General features: G+C 41.9%; 1 protein-coding gene across 2 annotated transcripts; it reads left to right on the forward strand.

Moving 5' to 3' along the window:
- Positions 1–5728: 5728 nt before the first annotated feature.
- Positions 5729–21797, forward strand: sfswap (splicing factor SWAP). 2 transcript variants are annotated; one of them, XM_085926171.1, is made up of 19 exons: positions 5729–6091; positions 7189–7352; positions 7993–8124; positions 8709–8785; positions 9326–9551; positions 9637–9737; positions 9835–9976; positions 10853–11093; positions 11263–11421; positions 11537–11630; positions 12260–12320; positions 12666–12769; positions 12877–13006; positions 14212–14408; positions 16013–16374; positions 16441–16572; positions 18309–18446; positions 18709–18778; positions 21291–21797. In XM_085926171.1, exons 1-19 carry the CDS (start codon positions 5895–5897, stop codon positions 21354–21356), a joined length of 2793 nt encoding a protein of 930 aa, XP_085782297.1. In that variant the 5' UTR covers positions 5729–5894; the 3' UTR covers positions 21357–21797. The 2 variants fall into 2 exon arrangements, with proteins under 2 accessions (XP_085782297.1, XP_085782298.1); XM_085926172.1 differs by having other exon boundaries at positions 16465–16572.
- The last annotated feature ends 1694 nt before the right edge of the window (positions 21798–23491 follow it).

The following is a 23491-nucleotide window of genomic DNA, read 5'->3' on the forward strand; positions in this document are numbered from 1 at the left end:
CGATGCCTGAAAGATGTTGTGGAGTCACTCAGTTGGAACTAGCTGTAGTCTTCTCGATGTAGAGTGAATACAAAATGAGAGCCACTGAAGGTAGGCTTGACTTTTTTTTAAAATTTCCATTTCTCTTTCCATACTAATGCTCCAAACAATTGTATTTATTAATTAATCAATTCTATATCAGCATTGCTCTGATGTCATGGCACACTTTTGTATTGGAAGCTTCACTGATAAATGACATTGTATGGTTCCGGCACGGCGTAATCTACTGTTGCACCCTACGGCTTCAAAAGTTTTCTTTACTAATAACCATCATTTTTCTTGTCCAACCTTCAGCCATCTGCTCGCTCATACGTAGGGAGCTTTCGAGTCACACGACAGCCAAGCATTTTTTAACCCGGAGGTGAAGACTAGTAGATCCTATGGAATCCATTTTTTTTTTCGTTATCAGCTGCTTCACATGGTTGACCAGGAAGAGCCTTCAGATTCCCTGTCTTTGTTTGCCTCCTTATTTCTGTGAAATTTCTATGGCCTTAAATCCATCAAAGTAATCAGAAACTAAAAAAAAAATATCAAAAGAAGTGTGCCGTGCCTGATTGGGAATCATTTTGGAGATTTTATTCAAATGAGACTCAAAGGGGAATAGAAAAGCATTCATGTTGCAGTAAAAACTATTCCCGCGGGATTGATGGCCTCTCCTACGGGATACATACCATCAACGGCTGATATACTACAGTACGTTGCCTTGAATTATTCAGCATTGTACCGCGAGGAGAATAGACATAAAACACAGAAAAGACGATCCTGCTGCATTCATTTATGAGATCAACAACACACATGGCACACAAATGTAAACATTGTAGCCCGCTATTGAAAAACAAAACGCAAGAAAAGAAATCACAGCAAAAGGAGGATCAAAGTCTGCAAAGATGTTACCGATTGGCTCATGTGACAGATTCAATTTATATTTGTTTAAAAACAAAATGTCATTGTAGGCGATCTGCATGTGAAATAATTGTAGCGGCTTCTTGAGAATAGTAAACAGAACCTCCATTAGATTTTGCCTCAACTTACTTTGCCCTTCGTTAAAATTGCAAGATTTAATAATGTGCGTGCGCCTGAGCCCGGAGGCATCAAATTTCCACATCTCATAGTATATGAATGCTGAATATTTGACCAAGATTGGCACCCGAACTATTTGTGACATTACAAGTCACGCTTCAAAGATTTGCCTCATTTCCAGGGAAAGTCGGAGCAAGTTTACTCTGACATCAAGTCATGTTAAAGCATATGTCAAACTTGTTTCAAGCTTCGGTCGACACTGTGAAGCTCAAATATTTAATTATAGAATCTACTTTTTTTTTCTTTTTTTTAAGATCAAGAAAGCTAACTTTAAATGTAAGGAAAATCTTTGAGGATGCTGCTGGGAGAATATCGCCACCTAATTAAGTACCCGATGGGAGCAGGTTTAATGGATTTTTTTCCCATCACTCTGCAGAAATGAGTTGGAAACTTTTCTTTGACGTAAAGTTTTTAATGGATTTATGAACACATGTATATTTAGCAGCCGTCTAGAATGGAAAAATATTTCAGTACGTGTTTTTTTTATTGTTGTTGTCTGCTTTACTGTCGCCAAGAAGTAAATACAGGCGACCCACTTTCTTCATTATTATCCAAAAAAGTTCTGAGATCTAATTATTACTTAATCAATACAGTACTCGAAGTTTTAGCATCTTTAAATAATAAAGGCTAACCTTTTTTTTTTTTTAAATCTATTCATTTATGAATCCCTGGAGGAAGCCTTCCTTTAATATTATATTTTACAGGAAGAATTTTTCTCAAACCTCTTGGGCTGCTTATTCCTTCTCCAGCTTCCTCCCTAATGTATTACAACCTCCCCATTGAGGATGTAAACATTTTAAGAGTCTTCACATAAGGGACTCATTACAAGTTGTAAAATTGATCAGAAATGTTTAGAATGGGGTCACAAAATTCTACGCTTGCGACATCAGGAGTAGGAATCCATTACTGAGGCTTAGTACAATTAGAGTTGTTGATCCAATACCACCCAAAGATGTTCTGTGGGATAGTAAAAGTGTCGTCGACTCGCCATTTTTAATCAGAGCAGTCCATTGATGCATTCTAATCAAGTCCTGGCCATTTTTTTCAGCGAAACCAAAAGTTTATTCATTTTCTAGAGATGTCTTCTTGCACAGGTGGTGGAGCTTGGGGTGCAGGGGCATTGTCCCCCGACCCTAAAAAAATATGCCATGAATCTTTAACATTTGAAATTTGAAAAAAGAATTTGAAAATGTTTTATGGACCCACTGAGATATCCTCGACCCTCCCCAGGAAAAAATAAAAAATCCTAGCTCCGTCCTTGGTACCGGCTGATTAAGCCATTAATAGTATATGTTAATTATTCACACTGATATCCGCCAACAGGTTTTTTTTTTTTTCCCCGACCGGTCTCCCCGTATGCATTCTATCCGTCAAAGTCTGTTAGGCTTGCTTTTCCATTACAGACTCCCAAGACGAATGAGGCTTTTGCTTTGCACTGACCACAGCCACAGTCACTGGCACTGAATGATGCCATACATCATTTACTCAAGGAAAGGTTCACACGTTTCAAAGATTTCCCCACAGGAGGAAGGAAAAAAAAAAAAAAACACATTTCCTTTCGACATGTCCACTGGCTGTTTGTCTCCCCATTTATTGGTTTGTCTCAGACTGGTGATCAGCTTTTGGCATCTCCCCCGCCTGTCTCTTGCTATTTCTCTCGTTTTATTTCTTAGTCTTCTCCATTCTCCTTTTTTTATTTTCCGTTCATTGACACATGCAGCAGAGACATGAGGGCTTTTTTTTTTTTTTTTGGCTTGTTCTGTTTTGAGCGATAAAACCCTGAACTGGGCACCGCAACTTTGACAATGTCAACATATCAATACCAAATATTGTTAAGTCGTACGGGATCTTGTTTAAAAAAAAGTGTTGAATGAGTCCTAAAGATTTTTTTTTCAGAGAGAACAAATTGGATGGATGACATGGCATCACCAATCCTCTCACATTTCAAAATCACCCTTTTCGTGAGGCCAACAATTAACAACCAATTAAAACTCATTTTACTCAGTTAAAGAACTTGGCTGGTCACCCCGAGCTGGAAAAAAAAATTTGATACACACTCAGACTTTTTAGATGAGATCATTTTGTTAAATGTGTGTAATTTAACGAGCCCGTATTTTAACCCTTGCAATCATTACGGAAGTTCATAAACAAATGAAAATGAATGGATTTCAAACAGGACCAGATTTGTTTGATAGGCTCTCCAATCCACATTGATCCGTTACATATTAAGCACAAGACAGTTTTATAGCTGCAGTCGAGCTCCATCGAACTAATGTAAATGACTACGTCTATAAAGAACTGAGGTAAATGTAAGTCGGAGTGGAGGATTGGATTTACCATAAACACACACACAGAGAGATGATGACCCGGCTGCATAAGTGAAGTAGATCTCGTAAATCCTCACTTTGGACTCTTTTAAAGGCCGTAGTAAATAAACAGTTCTAAAGTCACCAAATTCCAAATAGCTCATATAGGCTACAGGGCTCTAAAAAAATAGATTTGCTAATTGAAACTTCGGTCCTGTTAAGACGCTGAGTAATCCCGATAAATGGATTTGGCTCAGCAAAACAGTCAAAGTTGATTTGTACGGCTTCTAAATAACGGTTGTAGCATTTGTTCTTGTTGGCGCCATCTTGTCCCACCCGTCAATCAAGAGATGACTCGGAAAAAAAAAACGATTAATGGAACTTGTCTCGACGAAAGAAGCATTGTGGACGTCGTCTCCTTAAAAGGCAAAAATATTGGTGTTAGGCTAATATTTATGCATTTTGTCAAAAACTTTTTGATGCTAATAAAACTTTAGTTTTAAAAGGTTCACCTTGCTCTCTACCGTGACATCTTATGAATAATTAATGAACACGACCACAACAGACAAAATTTAAATCAACGTTTTGGTGGTGCCGATGCCAAAATTCAGAACGCTCGTTTTTCAGCTATTTTTCTTCTTAGACAAAAGTGACATTAGCAACATTCCACAGATTATTTTCTTGATAAATGTTATTATTCGGCAATTATTGCGAGACGTCATTTTTATACCTTTTGTGAAATGGATCCAAATCTTTGTGTGTGCGATCCAACATGTCAGCATTGTACATGTGTGTCAAATAATTACCTTGGAATGATTATAATCGTGCTAGCCAGACCCATTTGTCACTTACATCCACACATTAAAAGTGGCAGTCAGCAGGAGAGACATAAATTATACTCGTAAAAGCCTTGGGCATAAGGGGGGCTTGGCCGTGTTGCTTTCATTCAGGCGCTCGGCTCCCGCTAACTCCTGATGTATTACGATGCCTTTGAGGGAAACTCGATATCGCTACCAGTCCATGAGAGCCCATAAAGGTGAAATGATCCGTTATTAGCAAAGCTGTAACAAGGGCCCATTTCTTTCTCATCTAACAATTTTGAGGGCAAACTGAAGTGCACCTGTACAAAATGAACTTTTGTGTGGCGCTTGTAAGAGGTCGCGTGTGGCATGTGTACAACAGTGCCTCTGAACTTGACCCCCGGAATTCTAATTTTCAGGAGAGTTTTACTTGAGTTTAACCATGAAGTCTTTACACAACAATATTTTGTATTTTCCCTCGTGCTGTATTTACATGAGGCCCGACTGTATTATCGTGATTACACATCATACAGTAACAGCCTTTTAATGGGATGGTAATAGTCTGCAAAGCCTGCCTTATTGATGAGCAACTGCAAGCGTATGACATCGGGGCGACAGGCGACTCACTTAGCAGAGTATATTATGATACAGTATGTCATTTGTCCTGGTTATAGCTGTGGGCAAACTGTAGCTGTGCATTTGAATAAGGCAGCCAGTCTTAGAAACATTGAGTCTCTTTGCATCTTGTTTTCGCCCCTTTCTTTCTTTTTTTTTTTTTTTTTTAACAATGCACGAGCTGAGCTAATAAATAATCAAAGGGGAGATAAAAGAGTTACATTGCTCCATTTTTGACAGTGGAGGATGCACAGCTTTATTCGATAACCTTGAATAGGCATGATGTGTTTCCTCATTGAATGAGACATTAAATGGTGTGCGTTTATTCAGTTTTTGTATTTTTTATACTGAATTTATTGTTATGTCCTCATGTTGCAATTTTTTTTATTTCTGAATTTGTTGTTTTATCCTTATATCGCACACATACATACAGGCTTAATAGTTGTTTCTGAGGAATCGTACCACACAATTTACAAATATATGTATTTAAAAATATAAATGCTATAATTATTTTGCATTTCATGGCATTCAAAGGCACCCAATTGCTTCACTGGCCTGAATCAAATTCTCAACAAAAAGCTACATTTAGTACTGTTCCAATATCATTTAAGAAATATTATTATTTTAGCAAAATTCTATATTCAGATAACCAAATTTATTCATAAGAAACCAACTTCTTGATTTTTTAAATTATTTTTCGACATTGTTTCCAAAAAGCTGTGAAAATATTTTTTTGCAAATATAATCAAATAATAATTTTTTTATATTTAACTTTTATTTGTTTTTTGTTTTTGTTTTGTTTTTTATATATAAACGTTTTAACGTCCGGGGTGTGTTTTGTAAACGTGAAGTTGTTGCTATCTTCTATATCAATAAAGATTGTTGAAAAAAAACACACACGTCGTTTCAACATGGCGACCGACAGCACCTAGCATTTTGTAGCTGTGCTATCTGAACCACATATTAGCTTGACATCTGCAAGTCTTTTGTTTTCTTTTTAAGTACTATTAAGATACGCACATTAGCGTATTTTTATTTTTACATCGATTCGGTGATGTATCGTCGCGGGACGTCAAAGAAGGATCCAAACAACAAACCGGCGACGGATGCGAGTGACAGTGAAAAATACGCCGACCTTTTGGTGTTCGGCTACGCCTGTAAAGTGTTCCGAGACGACGAAAGGGCTCTTTACCACGAACATGGAAAACATCTTATCCCATGGATGGGGGACAAGCGCATCATGATTGATAGGTCGGTTGAACACTTTCACCGAAACCCTATGCTAACCATCTAGCCTGTCCGTTAGCCTGTTTCAAAGTTGACGGAACTGGTTGGAGTTAGTTTTGCAGAAGCCCGAGTGGGATGCCTGAAACTGTTGAGAATGTTTTCTCCATGTGTAATGGGACGTTGAAAACAAGGAAAACGACATTTCCAGAGTCAAATGTTGATGTGTTTAAAAACCCCGCATTTGTTTTTTTGCTAGCTTACAAACTCACGTCATTTTCAATCGCTAGCCGTTAATGCATTTGATTGTTAACGTCACCCAAACAAAGAGATCAACTTTTTGGTAATCTCATGCATTACAATCATTTGGGCTTTGCATTTAGCATGTTGGAATTGGAATTCCTCTGGAAATGTTAATTTCTAACTGAATCTGATGTAGTGAAAACTGTGATTGTTTTCATTTGTTTGTTCTCTTCCCAATTAAATTCTGCCTAAAATACCTCTCAGTGAGCATGTCCTACATCCAAGGCAACACACACTAACCTTTCTTCTGAATCACCTTGACCTGCAGTGGCCCAAGTTGTTTCATCTTGTACAGCCTTTTGTATGTATGTCTTAAATCACATAACCCAGTTCTTTCCCCAGCAAGGTAGGCAAAAGGGGTCCCGACAAAACCCCGAATGCCAACCTCAGCACCCCCGTTTCTTTGTCTTCCCTGAAGAAACTGCAACTGAGCGATGGAGTAGAGGGACGAACCCAGGAAAATGTCGTCCGTTTGCGTTCTTACGGATAGGTATTTATGTACCCGGGTTTGTGTGAATGTAATTCTCTTTACAGATGTAAAAGTATTGATGAGTGTTACAGGGGGTGGAAACCCTGTAAGGTAAGGGGTTGCTTTAAATTGCTTTGATTTCGATGTAGGGTCCTTGTTTTTTTATTTTTTTTTATTTTATTGTTAGCCTTCAGACAAGATCCTAACATTCTCCAAGCGCACTCAGGCCGCCAGAATATTTCATAAGTAGCTAGGGGTGTTATAAACCACCCGCCCCTGGTAAGTAGGCAATTAATGTAGATAAGCGGGTTTGTCAATTTCTTCCTGGCTAATGCGTCTTTTCATTCAACAGATACGATGGGCGCGGTCACTTACATGACCTTTCAGAGTATGACAGTGGGTCGTGGAACACATCCTACCAGCTGTCGGAGGAAGAAGCCAGAATTGAGGCGCTCTGCGATGAAGAACGATATCTGGCTTTTCGCACTGACCTGCTGGAGGAAGAGGCAAGACAAGGTAAGCATGGCTACATCGAGTGAGTCCTTTTCATTAGAGCTTGTGGGATGAACGATTAATCGTTTTGCGATCGAAATCGCCATCACTTTGCTCCGAGGCCATTTCGACAGGAACCACATTTGACTGCTGGAATGCTCTCGTCTGATTCATTTGACATTGTCACGAAACGGCGTACTTCGATGACAAAGCACCCTCCTGGAAGACATCCTGACTCTCTTAATGAAATTAATAAGCCACCATATTGAGTGAAATATGGTGGCTTATCCCCAAACGGACAGGACAGAATGACTTTGCTCACGATTAATGCCAGCCACGCTCATCTATATGTTTTCATCTCTTTTAAGACTGTCTTGCCCTTGAGTTTGGGAGTTTGAGTCCCATTCATTCTGGTTATTACCCAACTGGCCACTAAAGAGCGTTGGAGATAGTTTTAGTGGGAATTTTGTCCTTTCAGGAAATTATAGGGAGACATTTCATTTGGGAAAAAAGCTACTTTCAGGTCAAACCGCTTACGCCTTTTCAGTTTTGATTTCTCATTTCTTAGCAAAATATTATTATGCTGGACTATTTGACTTGTCAGGGTGAAGTGTCAAAAACTGTAATATAACGTCACATGATGCTTGACTTTATTTTTCTGCAGAGGAGGAGTACAAACGTCTGAGCGAGGCACTTGCCGACGAAGGCACCTACAACGCCGTGGCCTTCAAGTACACCGCTGAATACTACGACCCTTCCCAGCCGACCGAGGAAGAGGACGCAAACAAGCGCGCTGGTGAGAAATCAGGAGGAACCTGTGCCGATTCTCGCGCTCATACATGGATGAGAAAAAAATAGGATGACATTGGCGCACACTTTTAATAATGACATTCATTAAATTGTCATCACCAGTAATTGCAGGTTGGCGTCGGAAGGTTAATACCTGTATAATTAACAGTCATTTGTCAAAACATGTCATATGGTGTTTATGTTGTGTAATTCTCCCCCCCCCCAATTTATTCCAAACATCGGTCACTGCACTGAAGTTGTCTCTCCTCTTGCAGCTAAAAGATGGCCACCGAAACAGATGCTGGTTAAACGAGCAAACGTTTGACTTCCAATAAATGTGCTGCTGTGCAATGAAATAAATGGATATTAAATAGTAGATGGTAGTAAATAGTCCTGTAACATTTGTGGTTATATGTTGTGTAAAATTGATGATGCAACTTAACATTATTGCAACTTCCGACTGATTACATTTGAGTCACCTACTGACCATACGCATAATCACAGTCCCTACAGAAAACAAAGCCAGAACTTCTAATACAATTTTTAATACAATATGTGACACTCAAATGTTGCACATTTTCTAACACGTAGTCGAGGCAGAGCCAGAAGAGAGTGAAGAACCATTTGTTGCTCCCCAAGGACTCGAGATCCCACCTGACGTCGAACTGGTGAGTATAAAAGATCAATTTCCACATTTACAATGAACAGTCTAGTAGAATGCAAGATAACGACTCAAATGATTATTTATTTTTTTTCGTCATTGTACGCGGCCCTTGTGTTTTGCAAATGCACAACTTTGTAATTGGAGCGTGTGGGGTCCTCTGAGGTCCTAAAAATTATAGCAGCCCTAAGCTCCGTAATCGATTATCATTGTTTGACCCTGGCATCTTTTTGGCCGCAGTCTTTAATCGTATTTATGACGGCTTTGGTTTCATTGAGATTAGCGTCCGCGCAGACATTTCTGCACGTCTATGTGCTCCCTTGGTAATGACAAAGATTAATCATTGAAAGCGCACACGGGGAACAATAATGAATTAATGATCGAGCATTTCTTGTTCGGCTGATTTCCACCCCATGTGTGTTGAGAATTTATATGACGGCAATGCGTGTCGGAGCGCTTGCATGCAAATGCCTCGGTGATAAAATAGCTCGTGTCCTTGCTATTAAGTCTTGTTGACCTTTTTTGGTTTTGTTTTTGTTTTCTCTAGCCAGCCACCGTCAAAACTCATAACATCATCGAGCGGACGGCCACCTTTGTAAGTCAGCAGGGCGCTCAGTTTGAGATTGTGCTGAAAGCCAAGCAATCCGGCAACTCCCAGTTCGACTTTCTCCGCTTTGACCACTACTTGAACCCGTATTACAAACACATCCTGAAGGCCATGAAGGAAGGTCGCTACAGCGCGGCCTCCAATATCAAACAAGAGCAGTCCGAAGGTGAGAGATACTCGCACCTGTTGGGAGCTCAAATGTTTGGCGAAAGGCCCGTGTGGATTTTCATCTCTGCCTGCTTTTGACGCAGAAAACGATTCTGACGATTCGGATGACGACGGGGACGGCAACTACCTTCACCCCAGTTTGTTTGCGCCTAAAAAATGCTCACGGCTGGAAGAGCTGGTCAAGGTAAGTTTCTTGATGGAAGAGTTAAATATTTGTCCAAACTGAGAATTATGTAACTATAGTGATGCGACCTTCTTTTTTTTTTTTTTTTTTTTGGCAGCCTCTTCACGTGATGGACCCAGACCATCCCCTTGCGGCATTGGTGCGTAAAGCCAGAGAGGAAAGAAACGGCATAGCGGCAGTACAAACGGTTGCTGAAGAAGCGCCCGATCCCGCCGCAGTAACGCAGTACGCAGCTGAACGTGAGTGAAGCAATACAACGACACGCTTTTCCCCATTTTGTCGTCGAATGAAATACTCGAGCGAGTACCAACAACTACTTTGTGACAAATCGCATGATATGTTGGTGACTGTATTTATGAGCATTCACATGCCCGGGTAATTTTGAGAGAAAAAAAATTAGTAATTTACTGCTCTGTAAGCCGAGAATGTCTTCCATTTTACCACACTGCCGAAATCCCTTTTAGCCTTTTTGTTCCTCGCCATAAAAGTCTTCATCTCACATTTTTTTTTTTGTAATGACAGCTCGTGGTGTCGCCCCCCCCCCCTCCATTTTCTGATTAGAGAAAATTGGATTTGCCGTGAAAGTTAACTAGTTCAGTGACTAATGCGTTCATATCGCCGTGCTCTCGTTAATGCCGACCGTTAATTTCTTTCTCCCGCTCCTCATTCTCGCCCGCTTCAGGTAAACAAGCGTGATGAGGCACATTTTGCAGTTTCTTACTATTTTTTTGTGTATATAAATTAGTTCTTGTAACTACACATCATTGCGTAAGTATTAAAAAAAATAATGATAACATGCCGCCAAACAATAAAGCGCTAGGCACAAAGCGAGGCTCGGCGGCAGTGAAAATATCACAGCCTCATAATGAACACCTCGGCTTTGCTTTACTTGCGAGGGCTGAACACAAGCAGCGTACTGATGTGTTGTTCTCAGGAGAGCAATTTGAATGCAGCTGCTCACTCGACTACGCTCGGCCCCGTCGACACGCTCTCTGCCGTCTACCGAGCAACCGTAAATGTTAAGATGACGCTGAAGCTTGATTCATATTTTGGGCTCTGTAATAAAACTGGTGTTTAGATGACACAATTTGACTCTGTCCTCCTCCTGTTTCCAGCAAACGCTTCTGCTGTGTACTACGGCTATTATATGCTTCCCGATGGAACATACTGCGTAGCCCCGCCTCCCCCAGGAGTCGACGCCAGCGCCTACTACAGCAGCGTTTCCTCATCCGGGATGACTCCCACGACTGCTTCTGGAGCATTCCCGCATCCGGCTATCTCGGAAAACATCGGCGCGGCGTCGCAAGCTTCTCAGGTCACCGCGTCTGCTGCTCCTGTTAGCATTCCAGGAATCAGGTAGAGTACGATTGACTGCGTTGAGAACATGTCAATCTTGATCAAATGTCATCGATGAATTGCGATACTTGGTTGGATTATAGACGTGTCATTGAGTCACGAGACGCTTAAAAGAAGGCAGGTCACTAATAGGTTTAACTTGTCAAACCACTTTCGCTTCACCTGAAAGCAATTTCAAGGCTGAAGCTCCAGTTGTCACAGCGGCAGCAGCGCCTGCTATAATCCCCCCACCGGTGGACATCCAGGCCGTCATAGACAAGCTGGCGGAGTACGTCGTCAGGAACGGGCTCAAATTCGAAGCCAGCGTCCGTGCCAAGAATGATCCGAGGTAAGTCTCTCGCAAGTGAACATTGTGGCACTTTTCTCTTTTCATTACGTAAAAGCACTTCATCCGCCTCCCGAGACGATGCCATTGTCAAACGGGCTTGTGTTCTTCTGTGTAGGTTTGACTTTCTGCAGTCTTGGCACCAGTTCAACCCCTATTATGAGTACAAGAAGAATTACTTCATGCAGAAAAAAGGGAAAAGCTTGCCAGAGGTATTACAAGTTTTGGAATGCAACTGCTTGCCTTTGCTGTATGGATTTGCCTGGAAGTCCCTTTTCAGCTTTTTCAACCAACTGTGTCAAGCATTCCTGACCTCACACAGATGCCGAAGAGAGCAGCCAATCTCTCACCAGCATTAAAAGTCCAAGTGGCCCTCCTACAATCAACAAGACCGTGCCCCCCCCCCCCCCCCCCCTTTCCAACTTACTTGTCCGACAACCACACGTACACACTCAACCTCTCAGAGGCTGCAACAGGCAATTATTATGCGGCCCAAACATCGTACTGAATGCTGAGTCATGCTTTGGACTATCCTGCAACCATGACACTCACCGCGCTGGAGGCAATTTCTCTCAAGCAGTCCGGGATCTTTAATTCATTTCTTTTGCTCGACATACTGTAAATGGTGTTTGTGGGAGAATCGCTGTGACTCATACTAGTAGAGAAAGAGGAAAGTTTTGGTTTTTTTCTCCATAGTTGCAGATTCAATATTGGCCCCCCCGTACTGTTTATAGTATATCCCATAGTCGCATAATCAATGTTACTGTGATGAAATTGAATACCCATCACATATGGAAATTCCAAATCAATTTTGTAACTGCGACTCTTGTCCATTTTTCAGATGGCTGAAGGTGGAAACCTCCATTCGGACGAGTCTGCCAGCGATTCCAAAATGAACAAAGGTATTTGTCATTTCCCTTTTAGCATTGGGTGAATAGGCTTGTGCTTATTGGAGTTTTTTTTTTTTTTTTTTTTAATTTCCATAAGTGTTTGGTATACTATACACAGTTATTTCTGCTAGTCGGCTGAAAATATCCAGAGTCTGCCAAAGCTTGATGTGTGTTTGCAATTGACGGTAGTAATTCACAAAGGCTACCAACGGGCCACATTGCTGGCCAGCAAGTATGAATAGCTGCACTGTTGGTAATAACGCCAAAAGAATGACCAACCCGACACAGCAAGCATTAAGTTTCTTCCTTGTGTGAATCCAAAAACACTGCTTCACTCACGTTTCTTTGCCGTTACAGCTTCTTTTGCACCAATTTGTTTTGCCATCAAGCCAAAGGAAAATGAAATGTTGTCACTGGAGAAAAACCGAGTGCGGCTGGATGACGACTCGGATGAGGACAAGGTGGGTGGATTTTTTTTTTTTTCTTTCCCTGCGTTTGATACAAATGATACACTTCATGCCGTGTGATTTGAAGTCGTTTACCTTAACAAATAAACGTGTGTTTACAGTTGCTCGAAGGGGAGAGGATCCAAGAAGTGGTCGGTGTTAGCGCTGAACCGGTTGAAAAAGAACCTCCACCAGTCAGCGCACCAGAGGAGAAGAGGTGTCTCAGTTTGCAAGAACTGGAGGCAAGACAAGGTAACATCAAAACGAAACCCTTTCAAATGGATTTATTTCATTTTGCCGTCATGAATTCTCCAAAGACATTCTGAAATGTTGACCATTTAACATCTAGGCACGAAATGCTTGGGCTATCACCCTGAGAGTAATTTGACTGTCTCTGAAGACAGTGTACATATTTAAACAGGCTGTTTTTAGAATTTATTAGATAACGAGGGGCAGAGCGAGGGAGTAATAACTTGCCCTAGATCATAACGAGGCCCGCTAACGAGACACTGGAAAGACAAACGCGCAGCCCATTCGGACAAATGTCTGCTACGTTTCTGCATCGAGGGAGCCGACAGGACCGCTTAAGGTTCAGTGGACAAGTCTCAAAAAAGTGAAACCAGAGAGAGAAAGGCTTGAGAAGCCTTATAAATGGCTAATTGAATTTGCTTGGCCGTACGGCAAAGTGGCCGTCGGTCAGCAGGCCTAACTTGATCAGATAGCGAAGCAGGAGAATCAGCGGCAGACGGCTGAATGCTAATTTGTATCGATGGGCCGGGAAACAGTCACAAGTGCCAAAAGTGCTTTCCAGCGAGAAGTACTCTCAATTCCGAAAGTATTTCCTAGCAATATCTGTGCGTTTTAAGGTGAATGTACAGGTTTGGCCAGCACTTGTTTTTCCCATACGGGTTTTCTTTGTCCCTCGCTGTCTCGACTCATTTTCGATCGTTGCGTGAGCTCTCGTTCACATCGTTTGTGTCACTCCTTTTTCTCACTTCTCCCAGCTGTGAATTTATTCCACCCCCATTGTCATGCAGATTTTTCCACACCTCCTCCCACATTCCGATTTCTTCCTTTTGTTTATGCCGTCTCAAATCGCACCGGATTGTCTGCCACCACAACATGGTGTTTCTTATCATTAAAACCGGAACATCCATTTTTGTTTGGATGTGGAAAACAAATCAAAAAATGTTTCTTTTTTTGGTTATTTTCAGTTTGTTACCTTGATTTTTCCTTCCCCGGCGTTTATTCACAGCACCTAACAAGGCTCTTGTTACCGGTTATTCGTCATTTCTTTTTGGTACAGCAAGGTTGCATTAAAAGTGTCACTTTTTATTTTCTCCCTCAACAACATCTAACAGAAATGGCTTTAACAGCGGAAAGAAGAAGGAAAAAAAAAAAAAGTCGTTATTGTTAAAATGTCCGTCTGTGTGCTGTTTTTTGCCTTTTCATCTCAGCCAAACAAAAACTGGAGCATCGTCTAGCAGCTGCAGCCAGAGAGAAGCTGGCGCAGGCATCCAAAGAGTCCAAAGAGAAACAGCTGCAGGCAGAGAGGAAGAGGAAGGCAGCGCTATTCCTCCAAACTCTCCGCAACCCATTAACGGGGGAGCCAGAGGCCAAGAGAGCCCAACTCGACTTATCCACACAGCTTGAGGTAGATAAATGTTTGATCAAAGTGCGTCTGTAATTGTCATTGTGTTCATGTTCGTACATAATTTAACGTGACTATTAACCTCCTCACCCCTCCCTGAAATCATGGATAAGCAATTCTTGAAGGAACAAATTGTTGGCACCTGAATGAGCCAGCACTAGTCAATCTTCTCACATAATGGCCCTTTGTTATCAAAGTGCCACACGTAGGAAATGAAGAATTCTGTGTCAATTAACCGGCTAACAGTTACATTTCGCGACTTGTTGAATAGGTGCGATTCATTAGTTCTGACCAAGAAAATGGTTTTACGCACATCCATTCGTTTTAGTATTGTTCCTCTTTGCTAGGGTTGGAACTTGTGTATATCTCGGCCAAGCAGGTGAGGCGCTAGCCGGTGTTGGGGATAAGCTTTCCATAAGTCAGACCTAATTTTAAACAAACCTTGCTTCCTGTCATTTCATTATCTCCGCCTTAGCACCGACTGGCGATAACGCGCCAACGGAAAGGTGTGATAAATATTCCTCTCCCGACTTTCCTGACTGTTTTTAAATGGCTATTGATTGTCCTATGCAGCCAGCACTCCACTTTGCAGACGTTGGGCCCTTTATCTCGTTTGCCTCCTGCCTTCATCTGCTTTTGGCCGTCATGCCTTCTGTTGTCCTTCACCCACTCCCTCGTTTAATGTTCCGCCCATTTCCACAGTCATTTTAACAGATTACGATTGGCGAGGGATTGAAACGGAGTGATTGGACAACTTTTCCCAAGTCATCCCGTAACCCTGACAAATTTGAACTCAGACGAGTTTGTTGTCAGCTGCTCTCTACCTGATTTTGTACAGCAGCGTGAATCATCCATTTTCCGCCGTAGAAGTACTCAACGTGTGTGAATCTGGTCAGATTAGCAAGAAATGAAATTGAATATGGAAAATAGTCGGGAGTTGTAGTCTTCCTCCACAGATTGCACTTCTGAATTGGAATGGCTTGAATAGCACCCGACATTGAAAGATGAAATCTAACCTTGCAAAATTTTGGGTCATGTTTAATCCACTGATGGACTTCCATCCACAGCCGTCCAAATTAATGCGAACAGACGGGGGGGGGGCAGCGCCGGAGTAATTAAAGGCACTCAGCAACTTGGCCTGCCAACGCCGTTATATTGTCTGCGTCAACAATGGTTTTACAGATGAAATGAAAATAAAAGATGTTAGCCATTCTTGCCCTGGACCGATACGGATCTCATCATGGGGGCGAAACCGATGAGCTAGAAATTGCACTTGTTTACAAACGGCTCCAAAAGACTCTGAAAGTCAGACTCTGCACATACATTAGTTCGACCCTGCCTGCCATTTGCGCTAATCTCTCGCATCTCGCTCAATGGATGGCTCTGTTATCGATTGGACACGAACAAATCCATTCCTCTCCCGAACGTCAAATTGACAAAGAGGCCGTTAAATCCAGTCAGTGGAAATTCTCTTTTTTTTTTTTTTTTTTCCTGTGTGTCTTTTGACTAATTACTAAAACAGCTCAATTCAATTTTGACTCAAAAGGAGCATTCTGTCACTGACTTGACATGCCCCCCCCCCCCCCCCTCCTTAAATCTCCTTCCAGATGCAAGAGGCCCTTTCTCTTCTGTCTGATCTCCCACTGTCGCAATTATCCTCCGCAACAACCACGGACGAAAAGTCTCACACAGAAAGCCGAGGAAGCCGTCGAGGCAAGGAGGCGGCGTCCTCGTCGCGCCGTTCTCCATCCCGAGCCGCAGAGAGAGACTCGAAAAAAAGCCGACACCGAGACAGTGATCGGGAGCGGCGCAGGGATCGAGAGCGGGAGAGAGACAGGAATAGGGACAGGGAAAGAGAAAAAGACAGAAAGAAGAAAAAACACAAAAGGAGGTCACGCTCCAGATCCTCGTCAAGGCCAAAGAGCAAACACTCGCTTTCCAGTGCCTATAGGAGGTCGCACAGGTCACGGTAAGTTTGTTACCTAGGAGTTTCTCTTGAGCTCTATCTTACGCTGTTCTTTGTGTGTCTGACAAGTTCCCGCTCACGCTCTCGAAGCAGAAGAGGCCGGGAGGCTCCGTCACCAGAACGACGACACGATGTCAAGGATCGCGAGTCCCATCATCGCAGCCGACGCTCCAGCCTGCCGAAGGAGCGTTCCACATCCAGGTGACGTCACGAGCTCAAGTTTGCACTTCCTGAGCATTAATCATCACACTTTTGACAAGTATTGTTCTCCTGAAGGAATGATGACTAGTAATTAACAGAAGATTGAGAAGCTACATTAATTGCTAAGCTAAGATTGACATGTAATCATGAAACACCAATATTAACCGCCTGAGCGACGTCTAGCTCCAACCGCCTTGCAAATTTGAACAGGAAAATGTCTCACTCACTACGCTAAAGATCTATTTCGAGTCTAGCGTGTGTAGTGTCGTTTACATTGTGACTGTCAGCGACACGTTTAGCAGCTTCAAGGCGATTGTAGACGTTGAAAGTAATGCTTTGCTACAACGTTTACTCGCGCGGAAGCCTTGGTTTGATAAACTGACTGACTGTGTTTGACATCTAAAGAGTGAAAGGTAATTAAACACTCTGGAGAGTCTGCACTAACCCCCGTTGCCTTGCCTTTGTAACTGTCACATCAAATTAATTCAAAGGGGAAACGAGCTTTATGCTAAAATCAACAGTAAATCAATAGAAGCAATCCATTGTACAAATGTGGCCTTGGGTAGCTCATTTAAAGACATTGATACACTTCTGTCACTCCCTGGTAGCTTGATAATTAGCGGAACTTTCCATTGTGGCTTTCTGTTATTCCATGCCTGAAACAAATAAGAGGGGGCGTGCTATTTTTTTTAGCCTGTCAGGCTGCTGTCGAATAGTAAGTAGTCTGAGGATAAGTAAAAAGTTGAACCTTTTTGGAAAAGGCAGGCAATGGGTATTGAATCTCGGAAAGTAATTGTACAGAGATTGTCAGATGAATTACAGGCCAATCAGAACAAAATACCATTCGATAGAGTATAAACAGGAGGCGGACCATACAAAATTGAACAGATATTGTTGGTGTAAAAATCGATATTCACCTGAATCTCGTTTGAGTTTTGAATCCGTACGTACTCATTTTAAAAGAGCTCCGTGTTCGTGTCTTTTCAAACTGCAGCTTAAGTGTTAGCAAAAGTGGAAAATCAACCACTTCAACCCTCGACGAATAAAGCTGCGCAGTCCAAAAAAGATATTGTGAATCATGCTCATAATGGACCTGTCCACTTTTTGAGAAACATAACCACGGTTTACCGTTATGACCGAAAAGATCATTCATTTACTTCATGTTTCCCACTTTGGTGTAGCATGCATTGTTTATTGGCTACATACTGCGAAGTAGTTTTCGTGCTGTGTTAGCCGTGTGCGCCAACCTCCTGGTAGTGGACATGGTGACGGTTTCTTCTGGTTTCTTTCACCAGGAAACGGAACAGTCGTATCTTGTCAACAACGCCCCCCCAAGAATCCACAAATGTCAAGCCGATAATAGTGCTTTATATGAAGTATTTATGAAGAGATGCCCTTGATACAATGGCAGACAGCTTCCTGTTTTCTGGAGAGTGGGAGCACGAGCACATGTTCAATATTAAATTTTAATCTATTTTTCTTTTGTCAAGGTTTTCCTGAAATAATGGGAATCTTTGACAGACATTTGTTATGTGTACTACACATTTCGCCGTTTCGTGCGCTTTTGTCGACACGCTAACAAGACTTTGACGCAAACTGGAACCGGCAGTTTTTGCAAGCATTCGTTTAGAGAGCGGCAATCTGCTGAGCATACAAAAGCCCATCCTTGTTGAAATACCGCTGTCTATCTTGGAAATGTTTAAGAGCCCTCGATTTGTCACAATAATTTCACGCAGGTCTCCTCTTGTAAAAAGCAAGAGCTCCCGGTCGTTAGCAACCAAGAAGACGGCGGGTTCCTCTGTTTCTCCTTACCCATCACCCAATCGAGCTTTGTCACCATCGTCAAGCCCCGCCTCCAGCCTGGCTCAGTCCAGGTAAGCCCACTTACTTCCTCCCCTCTCTCGTCTGTAGATTCTGAGTAATGTTGACCACTTTTGATGTGATAGCTGTTGGATGGATCATCTTCAGGTAGATACTTCACTTTCTACTCTTTTGACTGTTTCAGATTCCTGTGTTGCTCTGAGCTTTTGAGAACATATCATGCATATTGTATGAGTCTCCTCGTTAACCCGATTGGTTCTCTTCCTTTTGCTCTCCGCTCTGCTTTTTGTCCAACACCAATTTTTCTCTGTGCAGGGGTGCCTCTCAGGAAAAAGAGCCTGTGTCCTCTTCCATAGTATCTGCTGTTCAATCCAGAATTACTCAGGTAACTAGTTAATTTTGTTTTCACATGTCAATCACTTCACTGGTTCTTTTATCACAAACAAGATATTTTAGGTTGCATCAGAGTGTTGGTGTACACTCTGACGAGGGCGGAAGCACAAGCCGAATGTCAGGTAATGTAACCTAAAATATCTTGTGTGTGATAAAAGAACCAGTGAAGCAATTACTAAGGTACTTTTTTTTTTTTTTTTTTACGTAATTTTGTCCATTTTTTACAGAATTACTCGTTGCTTTTTTTTTTTTCTTATCCTCGTCATCTGCTAAGCATCCCAAGCCTAATACAAATAGCACGGTAATACTCACATTTTATAAAATCCATACAGGATAAAGAATAATTCTATAATCTGTAAGATATGCATGCCTTCAACAAATTGAGATGCATCATAAAGACACAACAAGATTGATAATATCATCAAATAAGCCAAACACTATTCAACTTCAATCTGACACCCACACATAAGACACATTTGACAACTCAAGGATTGAAATATTCCGGAAAAACAAGGTAATGATAATGACCATCTTTGTCATGCACTACTAAAACGCCAAATAATAACGTCTAATCATAAAACAACACAACATTCCAAGTGTAAAATGTAAATTGCGAACTGTCGACTCACCGGCGACGTCTACCGTGTAATGTTCACTGTAGTCCTTCTGTGAAAGCCCAGGACATTAGTCAGTGTAATCGTGCTCTCACTCACCCAGATATACTCTGACCTTGGTCAACTCTCTCTCCTCTCCGCCCTGTTTAACATCATCGTGTCAAATTTACGGCGCTCATCAAGCTGCTTTCCATAATCTCATGCGGTGCACACATATCATTCCTGAAAGAAAAATGTAGAGCGTGATTGTACAAAGCTATAAATTGGAATGCCCGGCATGGTAAGGGGGGGGGGTAGCTTGTTAGTTGGCCATTTATGTCGCTACCCCGCGTGTCTCCGATCCAAGCTACAACGCGATTACAAAACCTCGCAAACGTCTCGAGCTTACCGATGGAGGCAAAACACATTTGTTTGGCCATCTTGCTGGTCCGCTCCCCAACTCCCGTTGTTTTCGGCCGAGCGATTGTAGTCCCGGCTACTTATTACGACCTAACCCCCCCCCCCCCCACCCACCTGTGATGTTTTACAAACACGCTCTGAATAATTCAACATCTTCTAATAGCCTCGTCGCTAGACGTTGCTTTCTCGTTTGTTGGTTTCTTGTATGCGGCGTACACGGAAAACAAAACATCGGCAAATCACATTTTTTGGAATAGTTTGTCTTAAGACAATTTACCTTAATTGTAATCCAGCATCTTTAGCCAAAGGTGCAATTCAAAGCCATTAGTAAAATGCCGCGAGTACATCCCGGTTTTGCGTCATTGTGATTCTCATTCAAGAGACAAGACTGTACCAAAGAAGTAAACGTGAGATACATCACCAATTTTGTTTTTTTTATTTCACAACAATAAGCGTTTCAATTCGCATTGATCCACCAGGAAATGATTCTAGTTAAGGGAAGCCATTTTGGGATCAAAATAAAACTTGAATGTAACGCTAACGGCAAACTAGTCTGCTGCCGGGGGGCAGGGCATGCACCTGGTGAACTATTTTAGAACAACTACGACTCAAGTAATCTTCGGGGACTATCTAGTTGGCACCACATTAGGTCTGTCTTGCATCCTAATCTCATCTCGATAGGTCTCACAAATGATCATAAATGAAGTCAGCAACACGAGGTTCCTCCAGGAACCGACCAAGAAGGTTGACAACTGTCGAGGTGGCACTCGCTGCAGGCAGAGGCGAAATGATCATCTCAAGCAGAATAAGGAATGAGAATCTAAAAAAGCCTGCAAGCGGCAGCTCTTTATGGCAGACTAAGCGAGTCTGGTGGCCTGACTCGTGCACACCTTGACATCAAGCTCTCACACTGGGAGGAACAAAGTGTGGCTTACAGGCACCGTGTCAGCGCCAGACATCACTGACAAGTGTGTGTTTAGTGTACATTTCCAGTCACTGGAGGGCAGAAAGTGAAATGAAATCGCCTTTTGAGTGATGTGATATGACAATTCCACACTCCCTCTGTGATTACAGCTGTTAATTCGTCTCTTCTTTCAGCCAGAGCTCAGGGCTGGATATTTGTCCATGTGTGAATGAATGACTCCCGGGATGTGAGCGAGCACATCCCCGCAGGAAGGGAAATGAAAGTGCAAGCGAGAGAGACATTGTGTGACTACCGGGGGGGATATGGTGGCCATCTATCGAAGGGTTTAGGGCTAGAATGTATGTTTGGCTGGAAGAAAGAAAGCCTTACCCCGAAACAGCTGTAGAAACACGTCTGTCGTCGGCAGGCAAAACGCTCGGCACGTTTGTAACACGATTCCAAGGATCGAAGCCAACCCCAGAAACACGTTTGGTTATACCGACGTCATCAGAAGCACACTGAGACTATTCAAATCATCCGAAGGCTTTTCCTCACCAAGTTGTTTTGTTTCCGTCCACTCTGTTCAGGATCTAATGGCAAAAGTACGTGCCATGCTCGCCTCGTCAAAGGTTTTCCAACCTCCCACTTCCTGAAGACATCTCGGCCCGGCCTGATAACCGATAACACTCAACAATTTCCAGGGGATTACCCGGCTGGAGTCTCCCTGAGCTCTTTTTTTTTTTTGTTTATCTTGGCTTCATCTTTATTTGAGAGTCAGATCGCCTCAAGTCTCATTTCACCGCCTACATGAGATAGTGGCTCGGCAACCGATTGAGGGGTCATGTCCACATTTGATCCCCCCCCCCCACACACACGTATCAAATTTGCCTTTAGAACTCCCTATTGTTGGAACTTATCCAAAAGGTTGTGACACTCCTTCTGTGAAGGATATTCACTTTTTCCACATCTGTCACACGTACTTTTCAGCTCCAGAACGCACCTCTCTATAGCTATCAATTTTATATTTCCCAACAGCGCCTTGTCTTTCTGTTCCTGATCCAAACTGTCAATAAAGTTGAAGAAATGTGTCACTGCCCAGACTTGAGTTTTTATTTATTTTTAATCCCTACCTTAACTAAATAGGAAATCTCTGGGGTTTAAAACCTTTTGTGTGCCAACTCGTGTGGATTAGAGAGAAGAAGGTTTTCTCGCCCTCAATCCTAAATATCATCGACTACACTGTGATGTTGACGATAAAACCCCACAAGCCAATCAATTCATTGTCTGAAGTCCTCCGGGTGTTTGGATCTTAAAATGGCATTGGTGACCAACTGTGCAGTCAAAGCAGCCTGCACAAATCTTTCTCAGACTTCTCCTCAACAACCGCAGGCAGACTTTAAGCTCATAAAAGAGTAAATGTTCCGAAAGATAGCCTGGTTAAGACCCCACAGAGCCGTAAGGTGATCGGCAATAAATTCTCTTATAGACAAGCCATAAAGAGACCCTAAAACGCAGATGCGATGCTGTCAGTCTACTAGAAACACGCCAGCGTCTCCCGTTTTTACAACTCCCCAAATTTAAGTGTTATATTAAATGAAACGATTTGGATCATTAGATTATCATCGACCTGTCTTACCACTAAACCACATTAATTGATGTTTGTAAACAAATAGGCCAGTCTCAATGTGATTTTAAATTATTACAATTGATATTTTAAGCTGCAAAAACTTTAGCTCAGATTGCTGCTTTTTGGTTTTGAGATGTGAACTGTGATTTTTGTGTGTCTTATTATTATTATTATGAATGTATTAAATTTTCTTATCAAGTTCCAAAGATTTTTTTTTTCTTCTGGGCACATTTCATTCTAAAAAAAAAAAAAAAAAAAGATTACAGTCTTCCACGTGTGAGTTCTGGACCCAATTCTAAACATTGCATTGTAAGAAATGAAAACCCCACCATCAGTTAAATCAGGTGAGCTGAAAAACATTGCAGCAATAATAACAAGGCTGTATAAGATGTCTCCGCCATTGAAAGAGTTTCTTCAGCAGAAGTGAAAGGCTTTATTTTCAAGTGTAGATATATTTTTCAGAACACAGTATATTCGGCCCTGGGTGTTTATTTTAAAACGTCAAGTGTCAATGTTCGTTAACGTCATGAATGTTTTTGTACTTGCAGTACCAGTTGAAGAAAAAAATGAATGTCCACAAATGTTTGTCCATATACTGAATATTTATTTATCATGGCTAGGTTGAAAATGAAGCCATCTTTTGGATGACTGCTAGAGTTGTCAGGCGAGGCGGTTCAAAATCCGATAAACGGTTCAAGTTTTTGTATTGCGTTTTTCCTCGCGTCAGCAAGAAGCTTCCCTTGAGACCCCGGTGTGGCATGTGGCTCAGGAATTTCACAAGCATTTTTTCTGGCCAAATCAAAGAAAAAGCACTTATTTCATTAATTAGGACCTTTATCTTCCTGCCCTAGCTTTGATATGGAGGACTGTGGAGCTAATTGTGTGCCACCGCAGAGGAATTCCCAAGTATGGCATAAGAGATTGAGTCGTATTTCTTTATTAGCAATGCAAATTTCTGAAGTTTTTTTTTTCCCCCCGTATTTGAGAATTCCAAAAGTTAAGAGGGTATACGTCAGTAATCTCACATTCCCCATTTGCGTAATTGGCATATTTAGCATAATGGAAGCTAATAATAGCACGTAAAATGCAGCGACCTACACGGTTAAAATATGTTTTGAAGGAAAATTAAAGATCAAGGCAATTTAAAAACATTCTCAGTTC

This window comes from Syngnathus leptorhynchus, chromosome 12 (genome assembly GCF_054491065.1).
Source record: "Syngnathus leptorhynchus isolate UIUO chromosome 12, UIUO_Slep, whole genome shotgun sequence".
Lineage (NCBI taxonomy): Eukaryota > Metazoa > Chordata > Actinopteri > Syngnathiformes > Syngnathidae > Syngnathus > Syngnathus leptorhynchus.